The 27,096-nt window shown below is 36.5% G+C and overlaps 1 protein-coding gene across 5 annotated transcripts in view; it reads right to left on the reverse strand.

Annotated features, from left to right (window-relative positions):
• The window catches only part of RAPGEF6 (Rap guanine nucleotide exchange factor 6), a 221,817-nt gene that overhangs the window by 33,541 nt on the left and 161,180 nt on the right, over nucleotides 1-27,096 (reverse strand). For 4 of the 5 annotated variants that reach the window (XM_028493199.2, XM_028493202.2, XM_028493200.2 and 1 more), the window contains exons 17-21: nucleotides 21,274-21,366; nucleotides 18,927-19,084; nucleotides 11,206-11,446; nucleotides 8,605-8,988; nucleotides 857-1,068 (exon numbers count right to left, since the gene is read on the reverse strand). In XM_028493199.2, coding sequence (XP_028349000.1) covers nucleotides 857-1,068; nucleotides 8,605-8,988; nucleotides 11,206-11,446; nucleotides 18,927-19,084; nucleotides 21,274-21,366 — 1,088 coding nt within the window. The remainder of the gene's footprint in view (nucleotides 1-856; nucleotides 1,069-8,604; nucleotides 8,989-11,205; nucleotides 11,447-18,926; nucleotides 19,085-21,273; nucleotides 21,367-27,096) is intronic. The other variant, XM_024115980.3, reaches the window with a different exon arrangement.

Raw genomic sequence — 27,096 nt, forward strand, 5'->3', positions numbered from 1 at the left:
ATAAAAATGCACGTGCACTACGAGATATGTGAAAGAATATTCATAGCAGCATTATTTGTAAACAGTGGAAACTATCAAATGCTCATCAATGGATTGGATGAATCCACTGCATTGCATTTATGTAATGGAATGAATGCTAAGTAGTTTTGAAAATGAAGTACAGCTACACTCAAAAACATCGAAGAATCGCATCTCACAAGTCTAATGTTGACCAAAATAATCCAGAAGCCAAACCAAAACTAAAAAAATAAACATACTCTGTGATTATATAAAGTTCAAGAACAGGTGAAACTAAACCACAGTATTAGAAGTCAAGACCCTAGTTATCTTTGGGGAAGATGAAGGTGGTAACTAGGAAAGGGCATGAGTGGGGGTGCTGGGAGGTAGGCAGTATTTTATTTCTTTGACTGGATGTTGGTTGCATGGGTGTTTGCTTTGTCATAATTCATTGAGTTGTTCACTTGTTCTGGGTACTTTTCTGTATGTGTTTAGTAATTAAAAAACGAAGTTGGAAGGAAAAATATTACTAAACAAAACAGTAAATAAGATCAAAAAGTCTGATCTTGGTTGTAAGTCAACTTTAAGTTTGAATGCACTGGGTAAACACCTTCATTTGTTCTTGTCAATAATGTGGGTTTTGAGAGGGAGGCCCGCGTACCACAAAAAAAAAAAAAAAAAAAAAAATAATAATAATAATAATAATAATGTCGGTTTTGGTTCCTAAGATTTGCTGCATTTAACTGGGTAAAGCTTTAGTGACTTTTAATCAATAGACTGGAAAATACATTAAATACATCACAATTATGGAGAATTAGCTGAAGCTAAATATGCTAATTTTCAAATAACTTTTAAATACCTTCATGTAGAAATGTCATATCTTTCTTGACAACGGGGAAGAGTGGAATAATTGGAGGCTGCATGCTTTGACTACTAAGAATATTTCTATATTTTGCCATGTTTCTAGATGGATCAAAAAGGTCTTGTAGATCTTGGAGGTGTTTCTCATACTTGCTTGGTAACTTTTCCCAAGTACCTCTGAGTCGTGCTACAGATGCCAGGTTCAAGCCACTGCCGAAGATGAGAATACAAACATTAGAAAGGGACTTGTGGGAGAGAAAGGACTCAGGTCAGGAAAGTGTATAAACCAATCTTTTCTAATAAAGGTAAAATAAGCAGGGACAAATTTCAATGCGTTGAAATAAACAGGAGAACCATGAAAAAATAAATAAATAAAAGGGACTCCTTGATCTTGAGGAAAACTTCCTTCAAAGGAACTATATTACTTGCCTACAGTTGTATACCAATAGCCTTTATTTTGTAGTCTGCATGTAAATCACAAATATAGTAATTCCATACAATTGGCATTTAACTTAAAAATAAACTTCAAGTATCACAATGTTTTGTTATTTGCTTAGAAATAACTTTATGGACACATTATCTATTTGAAAGTGGTGTAAGTAATAACAAGCGTTATGTAAGAAGCAAGGCAAGTTCTGGGGCTGAAAACCTTCTTTCCTAGAGATTTTGGCCACTCATGTCCCTGATTTCAATACTTCCATATCCCTGGATTCTAATCCTGTTGTCCCTCAGGCCTTCATATATTCAATGTCTCCTTTCCATAGGATTTTAAACAAACTCAGATAGTCCTAACTTTAAAAATAATGCATGCCAACTAGGCTACAACTCCTCCTCCCTATCCCTTACCTCTATACTACCATCTCACAGGTATGCTGCTGAATGAATAGTGCAATTTTCTTACCAGTTAAACCCTCTTTTGGTCTCAGCCAACTGACTTTTACCAATACTATGGTATTTAAAACGTTCTCTTGACTTCTGATTTTAAAGTGTGGAGTTAAGGTATCTTTGTTCCCTCTGCTTCTCAGAAATCATCCGAAACAACTACAAGGATGAATAACAGGAATGCAAATTTCATCTCCACCAAAACTAAGAGATATCTGTAACTCCTAAACACATTAGGAAGGCTGTCAAAAAATAGTCAAGGTCAACTTTGAGTATGCAAAATGCTGAAAAAGAATGCCTGCAGCTGAAGATGTCAATGAAAGCTGCTAAAGCACAGCTCTCTGAAGCAGGTAACTCACCCAGAAGGCAAACCAGGAATCCCCTATTTGGAACAACACAACAGAGTCCACAGGCTGACAGAATTAGGAGGGGGTTGGACTCTGTTTTTTACCAGAGAGTGTCAGGGAAAGTAAGATTAACACAGTACACACAGTGATGTAACATCTTGGCAAGAAGGAATTTAACAGTTACACAAGAAAGAAGGGAGAAACTGAGTTGTAAGCAGCCATAAAACTGCCAATTTTCATTTGCTGGAGAGAAGTAAAGGGTAAAACAATTCACATACAAGCTCTATTTCTGCTAGCCTGGGACACTGTCCTGGCTTTTCTCCCACGTGAATCTCCTGCAGATAGATGGTACAGGAAAACTCATGTCATTCAAAAAGAAGGAATGAAGGCCAGAGCTGTAACATGCTGCTACAAGGAAAAACAAAGACTTAAAGATCATAAAGCAGGAAAATGTTCCAACAATACAATAAAAACTGGGACTAAAGACTCTAGCCATGATTTCAAATGAACTAATAAAGTAAACAAAGAGTAATGCAGTGATATAAGAGTTTAGGGGAAAAATATATAAGTTGATAAAAAAGTTAAGTAAAGTTTAGAAAAGAATGGAAGAAAAAAATGCAACCAAAAGAAAAATGAAGGCAACACTGGAACCTACAAAAAGAAAAAAAAAGACACTGCTAAAACCTTGGGCAAGTGACTTAAAAGAAAGGATTAACAAAAGCAATCAATGGAAATGGACAGAGCTGAAAAGAACAAGAGAGAAAATAATGGATATGGAAGACAAAGGAGATATAAAATATATATAATTGGTATCCTTGAAGAAGGAAAAGAAAATAATGGAACTGAAAAAATATTCAAAAGTACAATTTGGGAAAACTATTCAGAAACAAAAAAACTGAATCTATAGAATAGATACCACAGTTCCAGAGAACTTGATACAAAACTAAATGAGATGTGGGAACACCCATGTAAAGGTAAATGACTTCAGAGATAAGGAAATAATATGGAGAGTAAACTCAGAAACTTGAACAGCTATATAAAATGCTAGTTGTAGAGCCATTATCTATGAGGTTCCCAAGAAATTACATGTTAGACAAGAATTTTAAAGGCAGATAAACTGACACTGAAGTTCAAAGGCAACAGAAAAACACTCTGAATATGCTTAGGATATATAATTCCCATAAGCCCTTGTGCAAGAAATGACTAGAAAACAAACTTCAACCAGGAGATGACTGGAGAGAGTGATGTCAGCATTATTATACTGTCATAAGATGACCCTCATTTTACCCCCTGCCCCAACAACGAAAATTCAGCATCTATCCATGAACAGTAAGTAGTGCCTCTGTGGGAGTTGTGAGACCCAGAATCACAGACCAAGGGACCTGAGAGGAGACTCACCCACTGATGTACTGGGTAACAAGCAGGCAGATTTGGGTACTGGTTGTGGAACCTACAGGAGACTATGAAATGGTTCTGGCCCCTCTTAGCTGTGGTCTGGGAACATATGGAGAACAATGACTTGGGTGGTCAGCTACAGACAAGAGACCCTTTGTGAAGTCCAGGTTTCCAGAGGAGAAGTTCAAGCACTCTGCTGGAATAGAACAGAACAGAAAAAAAGAGTGCAGATGCATTGGAATAGAAATAGCTTGACTTTGCTGGCATCAAGGAAAGCATAGTTTAAGCCTAAACTAGACGGCCCATGATTTCTCCCACAGGGGAAAGGGAGAGCCAGTAAGTGAATGCTTGGCTGCCCTAGCAGTGTAGGATGCTGCCAAAGACACTCATTCTGCCTTGTAGCAGCCAGAGCACTAAAGTGGGAGCTCCATGACTGGGGGGAGGGAACAGATCAGAAGAGCAGCATATAAGATTCCAAGAGATATTAAAGGGATGCGGTTCCTGCTAAATGCTTCTGGATTCCAACAGGAAGCCCATCCAGGAGCCACAGGGATAACCTCACCTGTAAACCCCCCAACGTACCCAAGAGCACCTGCAGCTCAACATGCACAAACCCACACCTCCCCCCACTCTGCTACTGGCTCCCTGTGCAAGGTCCCAAGAGAAAGCTCTGGTAGAGAGGAAACACACACAGGAAACAGGCCAGAGTCTGTGGGCAAAGAAGAAACCACAAACCTGAGCTGCAGCCTACCTTTAGGAAAACAAAAGAGACACTATCAGCAGCTGACACAGTACATCCTAGGATACAGAGAAGACATACAAGCTTCAGAATTCTGCCACAAGAGGGAAAAGAAGCATGGAGCAGATGTATCCACACAATGCCTGAGAAAGCCTCAGAATCTATCAATATATCAAGAATGATGAAAGGTTTTTTATCCTGAAGGCAACTCGTAAAACTCAGAGAAGGTGAATGCTATTTCAAATGCAAAAAGAGCAATGCAAAACTCCAAGTAACATGAAAAATGAAGGAAACACGAGATCACCAAAAGTTCACAATAATCTTCCAGTAATCAAACCCAAAGACATGGCGATCTATAATTTACCTAACAAAGAATTCAGAATAGGTGTTCTAAGAAAACTCAATCAGCTATAAGAAAACAAAGACAATTCACCGAAATCAGGAAAACAATACATGATCCAAATGAGAAATTTAATAAAGATATAGACATCACAAGAAAGAACCAAATAAATATTCTGGAGCTGAAGAATTCAGTGAATGAAATGAAAAAATGCAGTAGAGAGCATCAACATTCAGTAGACCAAAGAGAAGGAAAAAAATCAATGAGACAGAGGACAGGAACTTTGAAATAACTCAGTCTGAGGAGAAAAAAGAATGAAGAAAGTTGGGAAACCATAAAAAAAAACCCCCAATATACAAACCACTGGAGTTCCAGAGGGAGAAGTGAGGGAAAAGGGGGCAAAAAGACTATTTAAAGAAGTAAGGCTGAGAACTTCCCAAACCTGGCAAAAGATCAAGACATCCAAGCTCATGAAGCTAATTGGTCACCCCATTATTTCAATCTAAAACAACTTTCTCCAAGACACATTATAATAAAGGTAGCAAGAGAAAAAAAGATTGTAACTTACAAATGAAAACCCATTAGGCTATCAGCAGATTTCTTAGCAGAAACCTTACAGACCAGGAGAGAGTGGTCTAACAGTCAAGAGTACTCTATCTGGCAAAGTTATCCTAGAGAAATGGACAACTTTCCCAGAAAAACAAGAGCTGAGAAATTCACCATCACTAGATCTGCCTTATAAGAAATGCTAAAAGAAGTTCTTCAAATAAAATGAAATGATGCTAACTAGTAACATGAAAACATATAAAAATATACAACACTCTGATAAAAGTAAGTATACAGTTAAATTTAAAAAACTCTCAACACTGAAATATGATGGCATGTTAACTAGAGTATAAAGGTTAAAGGACAAGAGTGTCAAAAATAACTCTAGCTACTCCAATTTGTGAATGAATACACAATATAAAAAGGCAAATTGTGACATTGAAAACACAAAAGAGGGGGTAGAGTTTTGTATGTGACTGAAATTTTATCAGTGTCAAATAGACTGTTATATCTATAAGATGCTTCATGTAAGTCTCATGGTAACCACAAAGCAAAAACCTATAGTGGACTCACAAAAGATGACAAGGGAATCAGAGCATACCACCATGGAAAAGCACCAATTCACAAAGGAACACAGCAACAGAGTCAAAAAGTTAACAAGGGAATTATAAAACGTCCAGAAAACAATTAGATGGCAGTGGTTAAGTCCTTACATATCAATAATTACTCTAAAGGTAAATGGACTGAATTTTCCAATCCAATGGCACAGTTACTGAAGGATAAAAAAAAAACAAGATCCCACTATATACTGCCTACTCAACTCAGCCTAAAGGATACAGACAGGCTCAAAGTGAATGGATGGAAAAAGATATTCCACGCAAGTGGAAACCAAAAGAGAATAGAGTTATTTATGTCAGACAAAATAGACTTTAAGTCAAAAATGGTAATAAGAGACAAAGAAGGTCATTATATAATGATAAAGGGGTCAACTCAGCAAGAAGACATAACAATTGTAAATATGTATGCACCCAGCAGCACAGCACCTAAGTATATTAAGCAAACATCAACAGATCTGAAGGGAGAAAAAAAACAATACAGTAATAGCAGGGGACTTCAATACCCCACTTTTAGCAATGGATCAATCACCCAGACAAAAAAATCAACAAGGAAATGTTGGACCTGAACCATACTTTAGATCAACGGACCTAACAGATATATACAGGACATTCCATCCAACATCAGCAGAATACACATTCTTCTCAAGCATGCACAGAACATCTTCCAGGATAGGTCATGTAAGCCACAAAACAAGTCTTAGCAAATTTAAGAAGACCCAAATCATACCAAGTATCTTTTCTGACCAGAGTGTGCGAAACAGAAAGAGGAAAAATGGAAAATCTACAAATATATGGAAATTAAGCAGCACACCCCTGAACAACCAATGGGTCAAAGAAATCAAAGGGGAAATTAAAAAATGCCTCTAAACAAAGGAAAATGATATACAACATACCAAAATTTGGTGGATGCTTCAAAAGCAGTTCCAAGACAGAAGTTTATAATGATAAATAATTATATTAAGAAAGACCTCAAATAAATTACCTAACATATGTAACCAGAACTAGAAAAAGAAGAAACTAAGCCCTTTGGGAAATAACAAAAATCCGAGCAGAAATAAACAAGAGACCAGAAAAACAATAGAAAAGATCAATGAGACTAAGAACAGGTTTTCTGAAATAATAAAACTGACAAACCTTTGGCTAGACTTAAAGAGAAATAAATAAAATATGCTATTTAATTCCAGCCATAAGTGATTGATTTGCCTGTGTCATCTCTGCTGAAAAGTCAATATATCCTTTATATTCTGTAATGTATTTTAATATAAAATGTAGGATTACAAAGCAATTAACTTTACATGAACTATTGAAAATGTATATAATAAAATGTTCTTCATAACAAAACAAACCTAACCAAAGCAAAGCATCTTAACCAAATCTCAGGCCTTTCTTGTGCCCGTCTTGGGGCTGCTGTCCACCACCCTCTCTCAAATCATTCTATTTCCTTGGCTTTAATGACACAATCAAAATTGTGCTCTCCTACTGTTTCTTGTATTGATCCTCTATTTCTTTGGCTGGACTCTCTTCTTTACCACCACCCTGAGGATGGTCTCTAAGGTATGGTTTTTAGCCCTTTACCATTTTCTCTGGACACAGATCTCTTCTGGTGTCAATCAATTTTTTTTTTTAATGGAATACTGTGAAACTGAGCCTATAACTCTCAGATTCTTTACTCTGTGCTTCCTATACAAATAGTTTCAATTTCTAGCCTTCTAAGTGTTTATCAATGGCATCTCTGTTCTCTTGTTTTAGACCCAGCTGTTAAAAACTGTGAGGTAGGTGGTGTAATTCCTGAATTTCACAGATGAGACACCGGTCTGCAGTTTTCCCTTGACACGTGAGAGGCAAGATTCAAATACAGGTGCAGTTGATTCTAAAGGTCACTCTATTAATCTCTATTCAATACTTCCTCCACAATGCCTAGTTCAATTGCATCCACTGGTAAATTTCATAAAGGAGTTTTCTATTACCATGACAGATTTATGATTAAAAAGTTCCTATAAAGATTCTAATTTTATCTCATGTGAGTATTAGGAACAAATCATAATTAATTTTTTGAAGGGTGTGCATAGATGGGATTAGTTAAGGTAGTTATTATGCTGCCATACACAAGTACATGGCCTTATAAATAGACCAAACTACCACTACCCTCCACCATTAAAATCAGACTTGCTTTAAGAGGAATCCCTCTGTCGGTCAGCATTGTGCTGGATGAGGGTCAGAAAATAAATTACCTAGACCTAGATTCTCATAATAAGTGAAGAGAAGGAAGAAGATTCCCAGGAGCTCATGTAACCATCCACACTTCCTGGGCTTATAAACTCTGAAGGATTTTTACAATTCTTATGGCCCAGCTTTTGTCTGAGTGGCAACACATTCACTGATACCTTGTATAGTCTGTGGGAAACAGGAAGAGGTCACCAAATGGCTGCTGTTGTTATTACTGTTGCTGCTGTTGTCACTTCAAAATAGCAATTGTAAGTTAGTGCATTAATACCATTAATTTTTAGTGCATTAATTTTTCAGTGTCAAATCATGGTGAGGCAGGTACTGCCTGTTGCACAGAAGTCTGATGATAAAGACAGCTATTGGGCATACATCCAAGAGGGTATAATACCACAAAGGGGGAGAAAGGAAGAAAATTGGGAAGGCAATCACCTATACTTACCAAAAAAATGTTTAAGTGACTGAAAGATGGAAGAAACAAAAAGAGAAAAAAACCCAGTCTCACCAGAATGGAAAATATATTAAATCTTAACAATATTTATATGAACTCATATTAATTGAACTTTTCTTCTCCTAGCCATTTAATACCTAAGAAGAAAATCAGCTTCATGTCCACTATCATGACAAAACCATAAAGAAATATTTGTACAAATTTACCTTATTATTGCAAACATGGAATTGAAGTTCTTACATTCTCGACAATGAAGTGCAATTTTAATAAAATGTTTAATAATCTTCATTCGTTTGAGCTGATTTGATTCAGTTAAAATCTCTGAGGCCACCCAGAATGTCTCTTGGTTTACAATATCTTCAAATTCTTTCAAGTGGGTATTTCCTGTTTTTGAATCTAACTTAAAAAGGTCATCAATATATTCAGTAGGCTCAATATTACGAAATAAATCAAAGTCCCTCATTGACAGCTGAGTGGCCACCTCAATAGTACTGAGCTGCAGTATGGATAGTTGGCTTTCCTTAATTAGTTCTTGAGCATCTTCATCCGAACACAGGGTTTCTGTTTCCATGTTATTTTTTAAATAATACCTAAAAGGAAAAAAACTGTTTTTATAAGTGATTTCACATTTATAAGAACACTTTCCCTCTTTATCACTGTTGTCAAAATGTCATTATATTGTTAATAACTTTTTGCCAGAAATGTCAGCAGAATATTAATTTAAAGATAATACGGAGGGACTTCCCTGGTGGCACAGTGACTAAGGCTCCGCGCTCCCAATGCAGGGGGCATGGGTTCAATCCCTGGTCAGGGAACTAGATCCCACATGCCACAACTAAGGAGGCCGTCTCCTGCAACTAAGACCCAGTGTAACTAAATAATAAATAAATAAATATTTTTTAAAAAGATAAAATGGAAAATTAATATTTTAAATGAGAAGACTTTGAAGTTTTCCTCTTATTCTGCCATTTAACATCTATTATTTTATTTGTTTTTGTTTTGTTTTGTTTTGTTTGCGGTATGCGGGCCTCTCACTGTTGTGGCCTCTCCCGTTGCGGAGCACAGGCTCTGGATGTGCAGGCTCAGTGGCCATGGCTCACGGGGCGGCATGTGGGATCTTCCCAGACCGGGGCACGAACGCGTGTCCCCTGCATCAGCAGGCAGACTCTCAACCACTGAGCCACCAGGGAAGCCCACACCTATTATTTTAAAGTGTAAAAATAATGTTGATTATGCTGTGAACTTAATCATTTTAAGAAACTACTCACATGACATGTGAAGAATCACATGTATATTCTTGAGAACAAAAGCTTTGTGAGGGCTCTATAAGGATATAGGACACATAATAGGTACTATACAAATACTTGTTCCTGGACAGCATGAATAAACTGAATCAAGACTGTTCACATCTCTACTCAGATGTTGTTGCTGCACTCATTTCCTTCTTAACTCTAAATTTCCGAGAGAAGCAAAGAAGAATAAAACCCAAAAAGGAGGGAAACTCTTCCACTACTGATTTCTCCCTTGATAAATCCAAAACCTCATTCCAGCAAATGGCACTGACCAGTAACCATAAAAAAGATCTTCATTTGCCTTTCACCTTTTTAGATGAACAATTTTATGGCACTTAAAAGCTAAGAGATGGGTTAAGTAAAGAATTCACAATTGGGAAATATACAGGGTTGTTGCTGCAGAAGAGGTTACATACTGTATCACATGTAGTTTTTACTTCATTCTTTTCTAACATACAACTTGATCTAAGCCTAAGTTTGTGTCCATCTATGTTTTATTGTCAAGGACCTATATTTCTTTTTCTTCTGCCTTTAAACTGTTCACATGCCTAAGAGATTACCATAAATAAGTGTTGAAACTCATACTACAGATAATAAAATTATATCTAACATTTAAAGTATGTTATGCTTATTAACTCATTTAATTCTCATAACATTCCTCTGAGGTAGGTTCCATTATTATCATCCCACTTTATGATGAGAAAATTCAGGCACAGAGAAACTAAATAACTTGCTCGAGGTCACATAGCCAGACCAGGGATTTGAATTTGGGCAGTCTGGCTCCAGGGTCCATGCTCTTAACCACTATGTAAAGCCAGCAAAGCAGCGTTAACCCCTCTTTCTTAACAGCAACCATGATGGATAGTCATTTTAAGGTTTCCAAGGATCTCATCCTACATATGAATCTGGGCTCACTAAAAAGATTGCATTATTGTCAGAGAAAATCACCAGAGTAAAGAACAAATGTAGTACTAAAACTACCTTCTAGTTGATCAAATAATTTTCAGCGCACATTAAAAACATTTTTTTAAAGTTTTCCTGTATATTCATAAAAGGAAAACTACTAAGAAAAAGAATTATGAAAACTATGACTTCTTCTGCCCAAAGTACATACTTACTGGTCATTTAAAAAGCAAATTTATAAATTAACATATATACACTCAGATACATATAAAGATATGGATCATCTAGTTTCCCCCCTCTAAAAAACAGGGATTGGACTATACCAGTGGTTGTAAGACTTCATTTTAGCAGGAGGGCTAAAATATTTTAGAACACTAACCTCCCTTTCTTTCTCCCACTTTTGGGTAGCACTTATGAGTGCTAACACTCTAAGATTCTATTATACATAATTACGGAGACAACAGAAAGCTAAAAAGAGAGAAATACATGTTAATTTTAGAGAGAACTCAGTGGACCTAAAAACATGATGTTCCTAATTAAAGTATCTCTTTTAAAATGGAATCTTCAAAAACACATGTAGAAATAAGTACATTCATTAATAAGCACATTCACCTTCCATTGAGCTGAATTCTATCAGCTAATTTGGAGAACTGGTCCGGAAGTCTCCTCTGTTTTATGACACCCTCAGGAGTAACAGAAACTTCACAGAGAGAATATGTGTCAGATGCACCAGTCAAACCAAATTCATGAATAGCTTGACAAACAACTTCTTTAGCTGTAGTGTCTTTACAGATGATAATGTAGCAACTTTGTTGATCTGCTTTGAAAACTCTTATAACTTGATCAGGAATATCTGTATAAATACAAAAATATGTCCTGTTATTATCCAGAAAATGGCTTTTAAACTCTTCAAAAAATAATTTGGAAGACAATGATCTCTCTAAACAGTAATATATACATTTCTATTTCAGGAGGTTAAGAGAAATCATTGCTGCATTTATTAATAAATAAATGTATCTTTTCAGATGACAAAATATTAATATATGTTCACAGGAAAACACCGAGAAAAAGAGAAAAATTAGAGTCATACTATGCATACGATTTGGAAGCCACGAAATTTTTGTTTATTATAAACATTTTTATGCCATTAAATATTCTTCAACAAAACATTTTTTAATGGAGGCATAGGACTTCACAATATGTATTTTATAATTTGAAATGATCCAAACCATTAATCACAGACATTTACCTTGCATATCACTTTCCTTTATTATAAGTAACAGTATGATAAACAATTCCCCCCACCCCAAACTCTCCCTGTAGATAAACCTTTGCAGGCAAGCTGATTATTTCCTTAAGGAAAATCCAAAAAAAGAGAAATGCTGAGTTAGAGGGCATGCATACTGTTAAGGTTTTTCAAATATACTTCTGAACTGTTCTCCAGGACAGTTATAATATTTTATCATCCTAGGGTACAAAGAGAGCAATTTTAGTCACACTCTTTTCAAAACTGTTTATTAAAACTTTTTTTTTTCCATTTTGAAAGCCCTATTGCAATTCTGCCCTCCAAAAATGTGTCATTATTTTATATTTCACTTCTTTGGTTACTGGTGAGACTCACTGGTTTAATGAACCATTATTATTCCTTTTTAAAAATACCTTTTGGTATTCTTCATGCTTTCTCCTACTGAATTATACTAAATACCAACACAGTCTACTATAAAGTGGCAAATGTCTTCTCAGATTTTATATTTATATACTTTAACACAGGAAAATTTTAAATATTCACGTGGTTAAATCTCAGTCTTTGCCTTTGTGATCTGTGCTATTAGTAAATAAGTCCTATTTTAAGATAAATGTTCATATATTATGTACATGTAAATAATGGTATTTTTCCCTCTTACTCTATCATATTTCTTTTTCTTCTTATATGGCATTGGCTAAAACTTCCTGAACAATGATCAATATGACAACAGTGGGCTAATTTTTTAATATAATTACATTTTTATTACATAATTTACTACATAATTAAAAATAATTAAGTGAAAGGTGATTTAACAACATGAAAAACTTAAATTTTTCCTTATGATAATAAATCGTTACAAAAATTTCTTTCATTTTAAATCAGGAAAAATGTATTACTGTGGATATTTTTGTCATGTGTGTAGTGGGGGTGGGCTGGGGATATTTTGGTGGCTCAAGTAATGGTATATGCTTTGCCTAACATTACCTCCTTCTTAGCACTGAATACACTGTAAGATTAAGAGGAAAAGAAAAATTACAAATTTGTCTCAAAATCACCTGAGGTATAATCCTAGCTAAAGGAAAGAGAAGAATAATGAAATAGATGTGGGAGGAAATAATTTCACAGAATAAAGTATGCAGTGAGGCTGAGGACACAAAAAGACAGAGACTGACTCCCAGGACTGGAAGAGTCAACTGAATATACATGAATACAATTCCAGGAAGAAGGATTCTTAGCCAACAGATATTTTGAATGTTCTGGGTCTACTGTCAAATTGGAAGCAGAATACTTCATCTATTCAGGTCCCCTTCTAAGATGCACGCACCAAACTGCCTTTTCTTAAGGTATGCAAAGATCTGAGTCACCAAACACCTCTTGTTCCTATTTCTTTGCAAATGAGTCAATCCTCAGCATGTTGCTGACATTATCAGGTTTCTAAGTCTACAAGGCATAATGTAGGGTCTTAATCCATGAGAACGAGATGCTTCTCTACTCTGGGCTAGAAAATGCAAGAAGTTGGAAATTTCAGTTTTCCAAAAGAAAGATACTGGACAGAATAGTTTCATTACCCCTTTTAACTCTTTATAAAAGGTGTCAAACAACTACTATTATTATCTGTATTGTTTCTACCCTCTTCACAAAAATAGGTCTCAGTTGTCCAGGACTCTAGAGTTGGATTTGTTTACTAGGTCTTTGGGGGCTGAGCCTCAGCCAGCAGAGCTGGCTGACCTGGAAGGAATGGGGAGATGTTCTGATCCCTTTTATTAATTTCTTCAGAAATTTATTCAGACAGGTGGGGAATTTGCATACATTTCTCTTGCTGCTAACATACTATAACATCTGGGAAGGAACAGATGTCAGTATCTTGTGTATCCTGCTAAACACTGTACTCTGTTACATGCTGTTAAATTCATACTCTGTTAAAACCACTTGTTTCACATGCAAAGGACAAACTGTCATATAGTCATGTAAGTGGGATTCAGGCATCATAAATGGGTAGCTCTAGAACAGATCTGCAAATGGAATTATCCAAACAGTACTCCATAACCCAAACCTGGTGAATTCACCAAGATAATAAATGCCAAATTGGAAAACCATTTGCAAGACACTGGAGGAAAAAATTTCTCTGCGCAAATATCGGTGTCAATGTAAACCTCTTTTTCCATTTTAGAACTGCTACCTGTATAATATATATATTTTCTTTACAAACGTGTGTTAGCAGGAGAACATCATACATGCCAAACATAATACTTGGCACATGGCAGACACTCAAATGTTAATTGTTTAGATGAATGGTAAATATGAAGTTAGAATAAAGTTGAATCAAGAAGAAAAAAATGATCTAAACATTTCAAATTTTAGGCACAAAGCTAGAATGCACATATAAATATAATCCGGTAAGCAAAACAGACATTTAAAAAGAATCTTGAAGCAGTACAGCATTTATCAGTCTTATGATTCATATTCCATAATAAAATTCTTACATAATAGGTAAATGAATTCAAGAACTGAAATTCACATACCTGGACTTCCAACCCAAGGGCAAAATTTCTAGAGTGTTAACTATCTCTCATAAATAAAATTTAAAAATGAGACAAGTGAAGGATACATGTTTTGACCCTGAGATTACCTAAAAAGTTCTTCTATTTTTAGTGTATTTAAGATGATTTAACAAAAGCAGAAGACTGCCTCTTCATTCTGCTTTAAATTGTTAATCACTGTACAAATATCTATGGAGTGCCAGTTATACATCATCAGTGTTCTAGGTGATGAAGATGAAGTAACAAGTGAGACTGACAAAGTCTTTCCTTGCAGAGACTTGCTTATATTCAAGAGAGTAAGTGGTGGTTCAAGGAAAGACACACAATAATCAAGTAAATAAGACAATCTGTATAGTGAAAAAGTTCACAAAGCAAACACAGGGTAGTGGTATAACGGTATGGATTAAAGATTGGCAAACTTGTTCTACAACGGGTCAAACAGCAAATATTTTAAGTTCTGCAGGCCAAGAGGCAAAACAGATAATATTTCATAGATACTTATATAACAAGAAAGAAAACAAATTTCCACAAAATTCTTGACAAAATTAAAAATATATCAATAATGCAAACCTACAACATGTAAAGATATGTAAACACAGAGGTTTAGGCAACACTGCGAACATCCACTAAAAGGGGGACTGGTTAAACAACGCTATCAGATGTTCAAAAAATTGTGGTAGAGGGCTTCCCTGGTGGCACAGTGGTTGAGAGTCCGCCTGCTGATGCAGGGGACACGGGTTCGTGCCCCGGTCTGGGAAGATCCCACATGCCGCGGAACGGCTAGGCCCGTGAGCCATGGCCGCTGAGCCTGCGCATCCGGAGCCTGTGCTGCACAACGGGAGAGGCCACAACAGTGAGAGACCCGCGTACCACCAAAAAAAAAAAAATTGTGGTAGAATACATTCTGATACAGAAAGGTATTTTTACAGTATATTGCTAAGTGAAATGGGCTAAGTGGTAAAAAATATATATCATTTGGGGTGAAGGAAACAATACACACATTTTATGTGTTCTGAAATTTCTGGAAGGATATAGAAGTAAATGAACAATTGTTAATTCTGGAAAGCGGAGACTTTTATATTTTATCCTCTCTCTGCAAATAAAAACTTTAATATATGTTCCTTTACAATTAAAAATTAGTTAAAACACTTGCAATGCAAAAAGAATTGGAAGTTTACTAAATATTAACGAAGTCAAATAAAAAGTTTGTGCTATTAAATAAAAAAGAGTAAGCAAAATGTTCCGTATGAAGACTCAGAAAAAAAAATTCAGTTTTAAAATCCTTTTAGCTATACTCTGAATTCTTCTTTTAGGCCTCATCTCACATTAAGTCCAAAAATTCTTAAGACACTTTTCATAAGTTACAGAATAGCATGTATACTCTAATTCTATGAGTATAAAAACATATATATTCAAAGAAAACGACTGAAAGAATACACACCAGTTTACACTGGCAACCTTGTAAGTGTATAGAAAAGTTCTGCTTCCTATTTCATTCAATTCTGTATTATTTGACTTTTAAAAATATAGTAAAATACTGCATACAAACATAAGCAATAAAATACCATAGTCTTCAAGATACTTACAGTAAAAACCAACAGCTGTAGGCAGCAAAAACAAAGCAAAACCATAAAAAAGTCAGCAATCAAAAGCAAACTATTAAACAGTTCTGTAGCTTTGTCCTTACTTTCTAATAACAATTTAAAACATGCAGTAAAAACATAACTGAGATGTAGACTGATAAAAGTTAGTCAAACTTGGCTGATGTCACACATGTACTACAATATACATACGTGATGTACACAGCTAAACTAAAATTCAGTGCTGCCATATATGATTTAAGGAGCTGAATTTGGAATTAATTGGTAATAAATATTTTATTCAACATAAATACAAATAGCACGGCAGAAGCCCTTTCGTAAAGTTGCTCATTTGGGGGTTTAAAAATATAATTTTAAGTTAAATTCCTATCTTGTATGTGTTCATTTATATTGCTGATATGGACAAAGGCTACATACTAAGCTTTGCAGACTGACCTTCTCTGAACAGATTTTTTAAGGGCATCTTCAGCCCTTTCAACATGTTTTCATTGAGAGAATTATGCAATCAATCTGAAATCATGTTGAGTAGAACATCCTCTTCAGAGATAAGAATTTCAGTGCCATGGGGCTTACAGTTTCTGAATTTTAGTAATTCCAACCTCTCTCTTCCTTTGGCTCCCCCAGCTAAATCCCCAACTTCTTCTCTCTCGTCTCCCTTCTACCCATCACTTACCCACCCCGCAACCCAGCCACACTTCTAAATATGCCAGTGGCAAAAATACAGCCATAAATCAATAATCATAAGTCAATCAATCTATAAATCATATATCCCTAAATACCTGTCTTAGGAAAGTACAGATGCATATTTAGTTTGTGCTTTTGTAGTGCTTAAATATTTTATTTGTGAACACAGTGTAAGAAGTACTGCTGTGGAACACACACACACACACAGACACAGAAATAAATTCCCATGCTACCACATGACAAGCAATGTGAGACAATGAAAATGTGCTAGAGATTTCTGGAAAAAGAGATACTGATTCTGCGTCAGAGGGACCTGGGATTCCCAGATGAGCTAACAACTGAGTTCAGCATTGAGGAATAAGAAACATTTCATGGGATATGCGGGGAGAAAACACCAAAGGTGGCAGACAACATGGGCAAAGAGAGTTCTGAAGGTACATGCCATACTCAGGAAAGACAGAAGAGGTAACAGTGGGGAGAATGGCAGAACAGGAGGCTAGAAAAGGGGTTGATAATTATGCTGTAAAAATTGGATACCAACAGTTAGTAAGTTATTGTCTTTAGGCTCCAAACCCACGCTGCCCTGCCACAATGGGGCTGGGACTCTGCAAACCACACTTCTTCTTTGCCAACTGTCTCCCTCTTAGGTTCTGCCAAAAAAGGGCACCAGAGGTAGACTGCAAGGTTAGAGGAAGAAGAGACTTGCTGCTTTATGTTCTTACTTGTGGGTATTTGGCTCTAGTATCACTCAAGCAACACTCCTTCACCCTGGTAGTGGCATTTCTTTCAAGTGCCAGAAGCTGAATCCAGTTTGCAGTTTCCTGTGATGCCTTAGTGCTTGTTTTTTTACCTTTTTACATGGAACACTTCACTTTATACTTGGTAACAATTTCTGATATTAAACATATGGTGTGGTTTTTATCTCATGACTGAACCTGGAACTAACAGAAACCACTAGAAATTTCTAAGCCAAGTAAGAACTCATCAAAACCTTCACTCTAGAAATAACACTGGTAGTCACGTAGAGGGTAGGGTGTGTCAAAGACAGATTATTGGGTTTAGGAATCTCTCTAAAGAGGGGAAGAAGCAACTGATATAAAAAGGAAAAAACAATGTGCAGAACAACTTTCTACTGCGTTTTTATGTTATGCCTTACATTTCATATTTATGTTGCTGTATTAAAACATAAACTTTACTACTACATTTATACTTCCTCCTATCTAATACTGAGATTTATATAATTGAGCTCTTCCCTTTTCCCACTAGCTGATAGAGATTTAGCATCAAAACTGAAGCTGAATCACAACTATGCCCATCTTTGCAGAGGTTTTTTTTTTTTTTTTAATTTTATAAGAGCACCTTTTATATTGTTATAAAATTTGGAGAATGGATTGGTTAAAATGTTGAAACCTGAGACTGGAGATATAAGTAGTGGTGAGTTTATGAAAGCTCTCACTTACCACAGCAAGAAATTTGGCTTATAAACTTTTGACAATTTTATCAAGTAGAAATGGGCTTAGCTGCATGTAACAGAAAATCTAACAAAAGATTAAGCAAATGGACACATTTTTGTAGAGGTGTTTTTTTTCCTCCTCTCCTTGGACCCAAGCATATATTTCAGTTTTTAACTGTATGTGTCTTTTACTTAAAGCCATCTCAAATCCATTCAAATGGTGGATATATAAATAATTCTTCAAAGTGTTCCTTTGAAGTTACATAGTTAGATGACAATTTCTGCCTCAGTGTGAACAGACGCAGAAAAATAAACGATGTCCCACAATGAAAGTCTGAACACCAATGAAAAAGATGATATAGTACTTTAATTAACAATACTGTATATAACAAAAACAACTTTAGCTTCAGGTGGTGGAGAGAAAAATCAGTGTTTCTAGAAAACTACTAACACATTTCTGCACATCACAGAGGAAGGTAAGTGAGACACCTTAGACTAAAATAATCTGTCTTATTCCTTTCCACATTCTGGGTAACATGTTTCTTGACTGAGAAGAAGTATCTCTGCTTTCATTCCATTGCTCTGATTAGGGTTACCAACAGATAATGTACTTCTCTTTCATACTGGAAGTACCACCACTCCAGTTTAGACAAAAAGACATAATGTTCTCTTTAGCTTTTTTGCATTAAGTCAAAATATAGAGGTGAGAAAAGAGGACTGCAAACAAATCCAGTATTTGTTGCACAAGGGTCAACCACCTATTTATCTATCTGGTACCAACATGGCTGAATAAAATAAACAAAAATTACCTGAGGGATTAGAAAAATCCAACATGCTGGTGGTAGGCTGCAGGAGGTCGGGGCTGCTGGATGAGAGTGTTCCAGGGATAGGCATTATGGCCAAACTGTGCCTACAGTGTCTTGTTCCCACAATGCTGTCGTCCTGTGATTGGCTCAGGCCTACATCACTTCAAAAGAATGTAATATATCACTTTAAAGTATTTGAGGGGTCTTAATAATAAACATTTCTGTTCTCTGTGCACTAAGACATAATAGGACCAATTCAAAGTAATGATTTTAAAATAGTACAGCAATTTAAAAAATAGGACAAGTGTAATAATGAAAATGGCAATAAAGTGTTTTTTAACAATTACACTCAAATAAAATTTAACTTACACATCTAGGTAATTCTACTACAGCTGACCCTTGAACAACGCAGGTTGAACTAAGCAGGTCCACTTATGCACGGATATTTCTCAATAGGAGTAAATACTACAGTACTACATGGTCCGTGGTTGGTTGAATCCGCAGATGTGAGGAACCACAGACATGGAGGGCCAACTATAAATTTTACATGAATTAACCCCTGCATTGTTCAAGGGTGGAATGTACATCATAGAGAAATGTTTGTATTTCATATTTAGTTTCTGCTGGTTTTGGTAGAGAAAATGAACCTGAGTGGGGGAGTCCTTGAGGTCTGCCAGTTTCATTAGACACTAATATATATACCCAACAATGCACAGGGCTGCAGCAAGGTTCATCCTCTTGACCGAAAAGCTTGGCAACCTTCTAGGCAAAGGATGGAGTTGGGTGTGAACCCAAGCCAAAAATATGGCAGGTTGCAGAAAACAATGGGGCCAGGTTCAAGTGACAAAATAAGACAGGTCTTTAAACATATGAGTAACCTGGGAACTGCTCAAACCAGCAAGTACAGAGAAAAGAAAACAGGAAGACAACATAGAAAATAGCAACAAACAATGAGAGCAATATGTGACAAACATAAAGGAGAAGGAAAAAGAGGATCAAAAATGAAAACAGAAGAAAAAGAATTTTACAGTGTCTAGTTTATTCTAAGGGTATATTATTTCTTGTGTGATCTCTCAAGTCTAGTTGTTTGGCTGTTCCCTAGATGAGAACATCAAAACCAAAGCAGAAAGCAAGTCATCGAACGTTAACTGCCTATAAAGGTTTCAAAAACAAGTATCAATTAAATGGCCATATTTAAGCAAATATAATATTTTCTTTAAAATGTTTTATAGGTGTTAAATAGGCAACTCTAAAACCATTTAAGAGAAAAAATAACAACAAATAAATGTAACCCTGTCACTTAAGGTTTAGATATCCCCAAAAGTTCTATAAAACATAGGATAAGCAAAACAGTCCTATAAAAACATAGGACAGCAATAAGACTTCCATCACCATCAACAACCAAAATACCACTTAGCTCTAAGCATTGGTTTTAACTGGTTAAAACCAATGCTTTAGATTAATATTAATTCCCATCTATATTTTTTTCAGTGTAGCATTCTACCCAGTATTTGCTACATATACAAACAGTTATCACAGAATACTTACCTATTATCTTGGGATGGATTAATAAGGTCTGAGTGATATGGGATACTTCCTGAATATGTTAAGAGTTAAAAATAGGATGCAGGCAGATTAGGAAACTATATAAGATGGAGTTTAGAGGACTGTTAGGAGCCAGACAAGGATGAGAGCCAGGACAAGACAGAGAGAGAGAAGTCAGGGAGAAGCATGAAGACATGGAAGAAAGCAAAGATAAGTGTGTCAAGAGCAAGCTATGTCAGACAGACCTGGGTTATTAGCTGTGTGACCTCAGGGAAATTTCTTTCTGTTTCTGAACCTTGGTTACCTCCAAAATTGTGAATAATACTATCGATCCCCGAGGACTATGGCAAAGATTAAATTAGGTAATGTAGGTGAGCATTTTGGCACAGAGGAAAACAGGATTCCTACTTTTAAGAAGATAGTAGTACTTTTACTGAAAGTAAAATAGAATAATACAGGGACTTCACTGGTGGCACAGTGGTTAAGAATCCGCCTGCCAATGCAGGGGACATGGGCTGCAGCCCTGGTCTGGGAAGATCCCACATTCTGTGGAGCAACTAAGCCCGTGCGCCACAATTACTGAGCATGCACTCTAGAGCCCGCGAGCCACAACTACTGAAGCCCGCGTGCCTACAGCCTGTGCTCCACAACAAGAGAAGCCACTGCAATGAGAAGCCTGTACACTGCAACGAAGAGTAGCCCTGCTTGCCGCAACTACAGAAAGCCCGCATGCAGCAATGAAGACCCAATGCAGCCAAAAATAAAATAAATTAATATATATTAAAAAAAATTGAATAATACATACCTAGGAAGGATTTTACACAATTCACACTGAGAAACAGAGGAGGGCAGGGTGGGTACAACAGGTAAAGGCACTACAGAAAGAGGAAACGTTTTCCTGGGGGAGAGAATGCAGTCTAATCTTACAAATAAAGCAAAGGGAATATTTTATTTGACAAGAAATTTTTATTTATGCTAAGTTGGTTCCTTATAATTTTTTTTAAAGATTTTTTTGATGTGGACCATTTTTAAAGTCTTTATTGAATTTGTTACAATATTGCTTCTGTTCTATGTTTTGGTGTTTTGGCCGAGAGGCATGGGGGATCTTAAATTCCCTGACCAGGGATCGAACCCGCACTCCCTGCATTGGAAGGCGAAGTCTTAACCACTGGACTGCCAGGGAAGTCCCGGTTCCTTATAATTAGGTGTGTATCCCTAAAGATCAGCGCTAAATGTTTTAAGATTAGGTAAGAGAAAAAAAGGAGGGGGGCTTTCACACATATTTATAGATTTGTAAGTATTTTGGCAACATTTCATATTACATAAAAAATAAAGATTTTTAAAAATGCAAGTCTTTCTTTGATTTTTGAAAATAAACCTGCCAGGTAGTTTTTGGACACAGAGAGTCACGTAAATAAATCCAAGGAAGCAAACTGTTAAAAAGATTATGTGGTCCTACTAATAAGCAAAGTCGAAACAACCAATGTTAAAAAGTTACAATTTTATTAAAGAGAATTGGCTGTCACTTGTAATAATCTGGAATTTAGTATAGAGACTCAGAAGTGCATGAAATACTAAAAGTCTTTACCTCTTACTGATGTTATTTAGCATTACCTCTGCTTTTTAATAAGCAATAGCTATGACACTGCACAGTTAAAATAATATAAAGCTGGTTACAAATTCATGGTAATTAAGGTGAGAACATATATAAATGAAAACTATACTAATGTTATGTACAACCCCTGCTATGACATTAATGAAATAATCTAATTGACAAAATATCCATGCTTGCTTGGAAGCTGAATTTATAAAGCCTATTTGCAAATAATTATGTCATTTCTTACCAAAACGGTCTCCTAACAAGGTGACGCACTAACAGAAACAAGATAGTTTTGAAGAATTCCTCAATAATTCCTGATACTGAATTTACTCAGAATAAAAGTATATTTTAGTTTCATTACATGAAACTAAAAAGGATGCATAAATATCATCAATATGCAAATAAAAAATAATCCCAATATTAAAAGCAAACAAGGAAAGAATGCTGACAAGAAATGGAAAGAAAAAAAATAATTCCTAATAAGCAAACAAGGCAGTCTACTTCTGGGACTGTTACATAATGAATTATATACTTAGACAATCCATGATGAAAGAAAACAAAAGCTATGATTCAGATTTCCTGAACTGTGAAATATTTCCAGGTCAAGAAAATCCACATTGCTATGTCTTAATTTACAGATGTTATTCAAAATCGATTAGTTTTTTTTTTTTCACTTCTAATTTTCAGGAGTTTTCTTTTTTTGTTGTTTTGTTTTTTGTGGTACGCGGGCCTCTCACCGCCGCGGCCTCTCCCGTTGCGGAGCACAGGCTCCGGACGCGCAGGCCCAGGGGCCATGGCTCACAGGCCCAGCCGCTCTGCGGCATGTGGGATCCTCCCGGACCGGGGCACGAACCCATGTCCCCTGCATCGGCAGGCGGACTCCCAATCACTGCGCCACCAGGGAAGCCCAGGAGTATTCTTTCATTTTAAAATTATGTCATGGTTAGGGATTTGGGGAATTACCTATTCTTATCTCAACTATTTGTTCCTTCCTTACATTCATTTTCTTTACTCCTCTCACAGATGTGGACATTCTCTCTTACAGTATTTCTATGACAACTCATGCCCTGCTCTTAAAGTGGGTGCTGCAAAAGGCAGAGCTAAGTGCCCCTTCCAAAGAGTCCTGACACATAGGAGCCATTGAGAAATTGTGGAATTAAACTCATAAAAAATTTTTCTCAATTAAAAAATATTCAAACCAAAAAATTTTAAAAATACAAAGAACAAGCAAGCAAGCAAGAAATGGAAAATTTACCTATAAAGCTACTTAGAGAAAACCACAATCAACCTTCTTCCTTCTAGTCATTTCATGGTAAATAGCACAATTTATTTAACCAGTCTTTTGCAATTGGACACTTAGGGTTTTCCAATTTTGTTTTATTATGAATAATATTACTAAGAACATCTGTATATAAATCTTCATCTAATTATTATCAGAAATTGAATTACTGAATCAAAACTATGAACATTTTTAAAGCTCTTACTAAAAAAAAAATGCCCAAATGCTTTATAGAAAGGTTGCACCATTTTATGTTCCCACAGCAATCTGAGCTTACTGTCTCTCTTGTGTTATCAATTCAGAAACTGACTATTCTAACAACCTGTGATGAAACAAACAATATTCCATTTGAAACTGTGTATCCTTGATTATTATTATTATTTTAATTTTTGGCCTGCTGCACAGCTTGCGGGATCTTAGTTCCCTATCCAGGGATTGAATCCGGGCCCATGGCAGTGAAAGCTTGAGTCCTAACCACTGAACAGCCAGGGAATTCCTTATCCTTGATTATTATTGATTCAGAACATCTGATTCACGTTCTCTGCCTGTTTTTCTACTGAACTTCTAGTGATATATATGTGTGTGTGTGTGTGTGTGTGTGTAGCAAAAGGGATTGTCTGAATTCATTTGTAATGATTTAGTGTCAAGAAATAACACACATTCTCAAAAATGCAAAGTAGCCAGCCTGAATTGTAAAATGACAAATTCGTTCTCTCTGCAAAATAGGGTCCAGTAGAAAACTGTAAAATAATTTGTTTTTTGGGGTATTTATATAATTATTTATATAAAATATAATTTATAAAATTATTAGCATTATGTTTAGAAGAGATAACCAGTTTAATATTAACTCCCAAAGGGCAGCATTTTATTCATGTTTGTATTCACAGCCAACAGCCTCCTGCTGGCACAAGGAGACAATAAATGCTTACTAACAACAACAACAACAACAAAATCCCTCTGAGTTTAAGTAAAACAATTCTTATTAGATCTTTCATTTTGGGAGGTCCTAATATAAAGAAATAATGCTTGAAAATTTAATTGCTCCTGGCTACCTCAATGTCCTGCCTCCTGCTGTAAGCAAAGATAGAATCCAACTGGAGTAACCAATATCCACTTCCTGAAGGAAACATTATAGAGATGAGATATTGATTTAGATGCCTGACACTTGAATATAGCTGGGTAAAATGTGACACGAACAAGCTAAAGTCAGTTGCAATCACAGTGTTCTCTGGCTTTTCATGACACGTCACAACTGTGCCACAATGTGTTCAAAATGAGACCCTGTTAAAGGAGATACATGTATTCCAGACCAAACACCCAAGGTTTTCTGGAAATGGAACTCAGAGCATTACCTGCTGAGGAACTCCCCTTGTGAACTCTTTTCTGCCTTCTGGTCCTCCATTCCTTTCTCTTTTCCTCAGTGCCTTCATGCAGCCTTCCTGTCATCCAAAATCTCCTCAGTGTGGGCTGGTCCCTCTAATATTTTCCTTATTCAATTCTCATTTGTGAGAACAAGCTTATTCTTACAGTGTTTGCCATGCTGCTGTCATACTACAGTATGCTCTATATTAAAAGAATCTTGCTATTTTAAAGTTATGATATTTTATAAACCTCAAGGAGAACAGTTCACTCAAAAAGGAATGAGTAATAAACTTTCTAGAAACGAGAGACATTATGAATACATCTCAGGATGTTTCAATCCTCTGTGAGCCCCAAATTAAATGAAGAATAAACGTGTTTCCCTGAATTGAAAATAAAAACTCATGAAGAAGAGCATTTTCTGATCAGGAAATTCTTGAGATCTTTAATTAAAAGATGAGAGTTGACATCCACCTTGTTCCAAGTTGCCTTCTAATTAATTGCCTTGCTATTACTGCTACATTGTGCTCCACCTTCAACCCCAAATCACTAACACTGCTAAAAGAGAGATCTTCCTAAAAGATCTTACCACAAATCTTACCACATCATATGCCTTTGATGGCTCCCTATTATAACATGGTGAAGTCCATATCTTTAGCATAATATTCAAAATCCTTCACTTACCTATCTATCATGCTTCATCTTTAGGTGTGCACTGAGAAACACAGTCTACTCAAACCTACCAAGCTTGCTCTTGCGTTTGTACACATCAAAACATTTATCACCCTGTAACGGACCACTTGCCTAGTTTTCCCTTTTAGATGATCAACTCTTGCAGGGCAAGAAACTTGTTCTATTTTCAATATTTCTGTCTCTGGATATTGTGCCTATTTTATAATAAATGTGTGAAGAATAAAGGGTTCCTGCTATGAATTCCTTAAAGGCAGGGACTACCTCTTTCCAGCTCTATAATTATCATCTGGAACAGTGCCAAAAACTCTCAGGAGCCCCAAATTAAGTATTTTCTTTGAATATGCTTTTTTTTTTCCCCACTAGATTCATTGTCTTACTTCAATAAATACTGACTACTATGTGCTAAGTACTGTATTTGATTAGAACATTTGTGATTACTTTAGAAAGCAGATAATATAAAATACACACAGATATAATATATACTAGAGTAATTCCAAGTCATGACCCTGTATTCATTTTATCAGTATTTTACAGGTCTTAATTTGCATTTAAGTTCCTGAAGTTTTACTCAGTTTTTGTGACATTTCATTTTGAAAATAGAAATAAAATTTGATTAAAAAGGTCAGCTTTAGAATTCAGGAGGGAATAAATAGTGCAATAAGAGAAAGGTGATTTAAAAGGCAAAAAAATAGGGCTTCCCTGGTGGCACAGTGGTTAAGAATCCACCAGCCAATGCAGGAGACGTGGGTTCGAGCCCTGGTCCGGGAAGATCCCACACGCCACGGAGCAACTAAGCCCGTGCACCACAACTACTGAGCGTCCACTCTAGAGCCTGTGAGCCACAACTACTGAGCCCACATGCCACAAGTACTGAAGCCCGTGTGCCTAGAGCCCATGCTCCACAACGAGAAGCCACCGCAATGAGAAGCCCACGCACTGCAACAAAGAGTAGCCCCCGCTCGTCGCAACTAGAGAAAGCCCACACGCAGCAACAAAGACTCAATGCAGCCAAAAATAAAATAAATTTTTTTTTTTTTTTTTTTTTTTTTTTGCGTACCGGGGCCTCTCACTTTTGTGGCCTCTCCCACTGCTGAGCACAGGCTCCAGACATGCAGGCTCAGCGGTCATGGCTCACGGGCTCAGCCGCTCCGCGGCATGTGGGATCTTCCCGGACCGGGGCAAGAACCCGTGTCCCCTGCATCGGCAGGCAGACTCTCAACCACTGCACCACCAGGGAAGCCCCTAATTTTTTTTAAAAAGGCAAAAAAATAGTATCAGTGAATATGTCCCAAGTTTTAAGGTGTCCAAATTTGTAGATCAAGGGGCTGATATTGGACCAAAAATATACAAAAAAAGATTTCATAGGGTTTCCCTGGTGGCGCAGTGGTTGAGAGTCTGCCTGCCGATGCAGGAGACACGGGTTTGTGCCCCGGTCCGGGAAGATCCCACATGCCGCGGAGTGGCTGGGCCCGTGAGCCATGGCCGCTGAGCCTGCGCATCCGGAGCCTGTGCTCCGCAACGGGAGAGGCCACAACAGTGAGAGGTCCGCGTACCGCCAAAAAAAAAAAAAAAAAAAGATTCCATAAAATAAAACGAGCAATCTTTTCTAAAATTCAAAACAAGGCTAATGGAAGAATACATAATCTAACAGCAGTAACTTCTTGGAAGTGATGAGGAGACATTTAGAATTTACTCTT

Source organism: Physeter macrocephalus, chromosome 8, assembly GCF_002837175.3.
Source record: "Physeter macrocephalus isolate SW-GA chromosome 8, ASM283717v5, whole genome shotgun sequence".
Lineage (NCBI taxonomy): Eukaryota > Metazoa > Chordata > Mammalia > Artiodactyla > Physeteridae > Physeter > Physeter macrocephalus.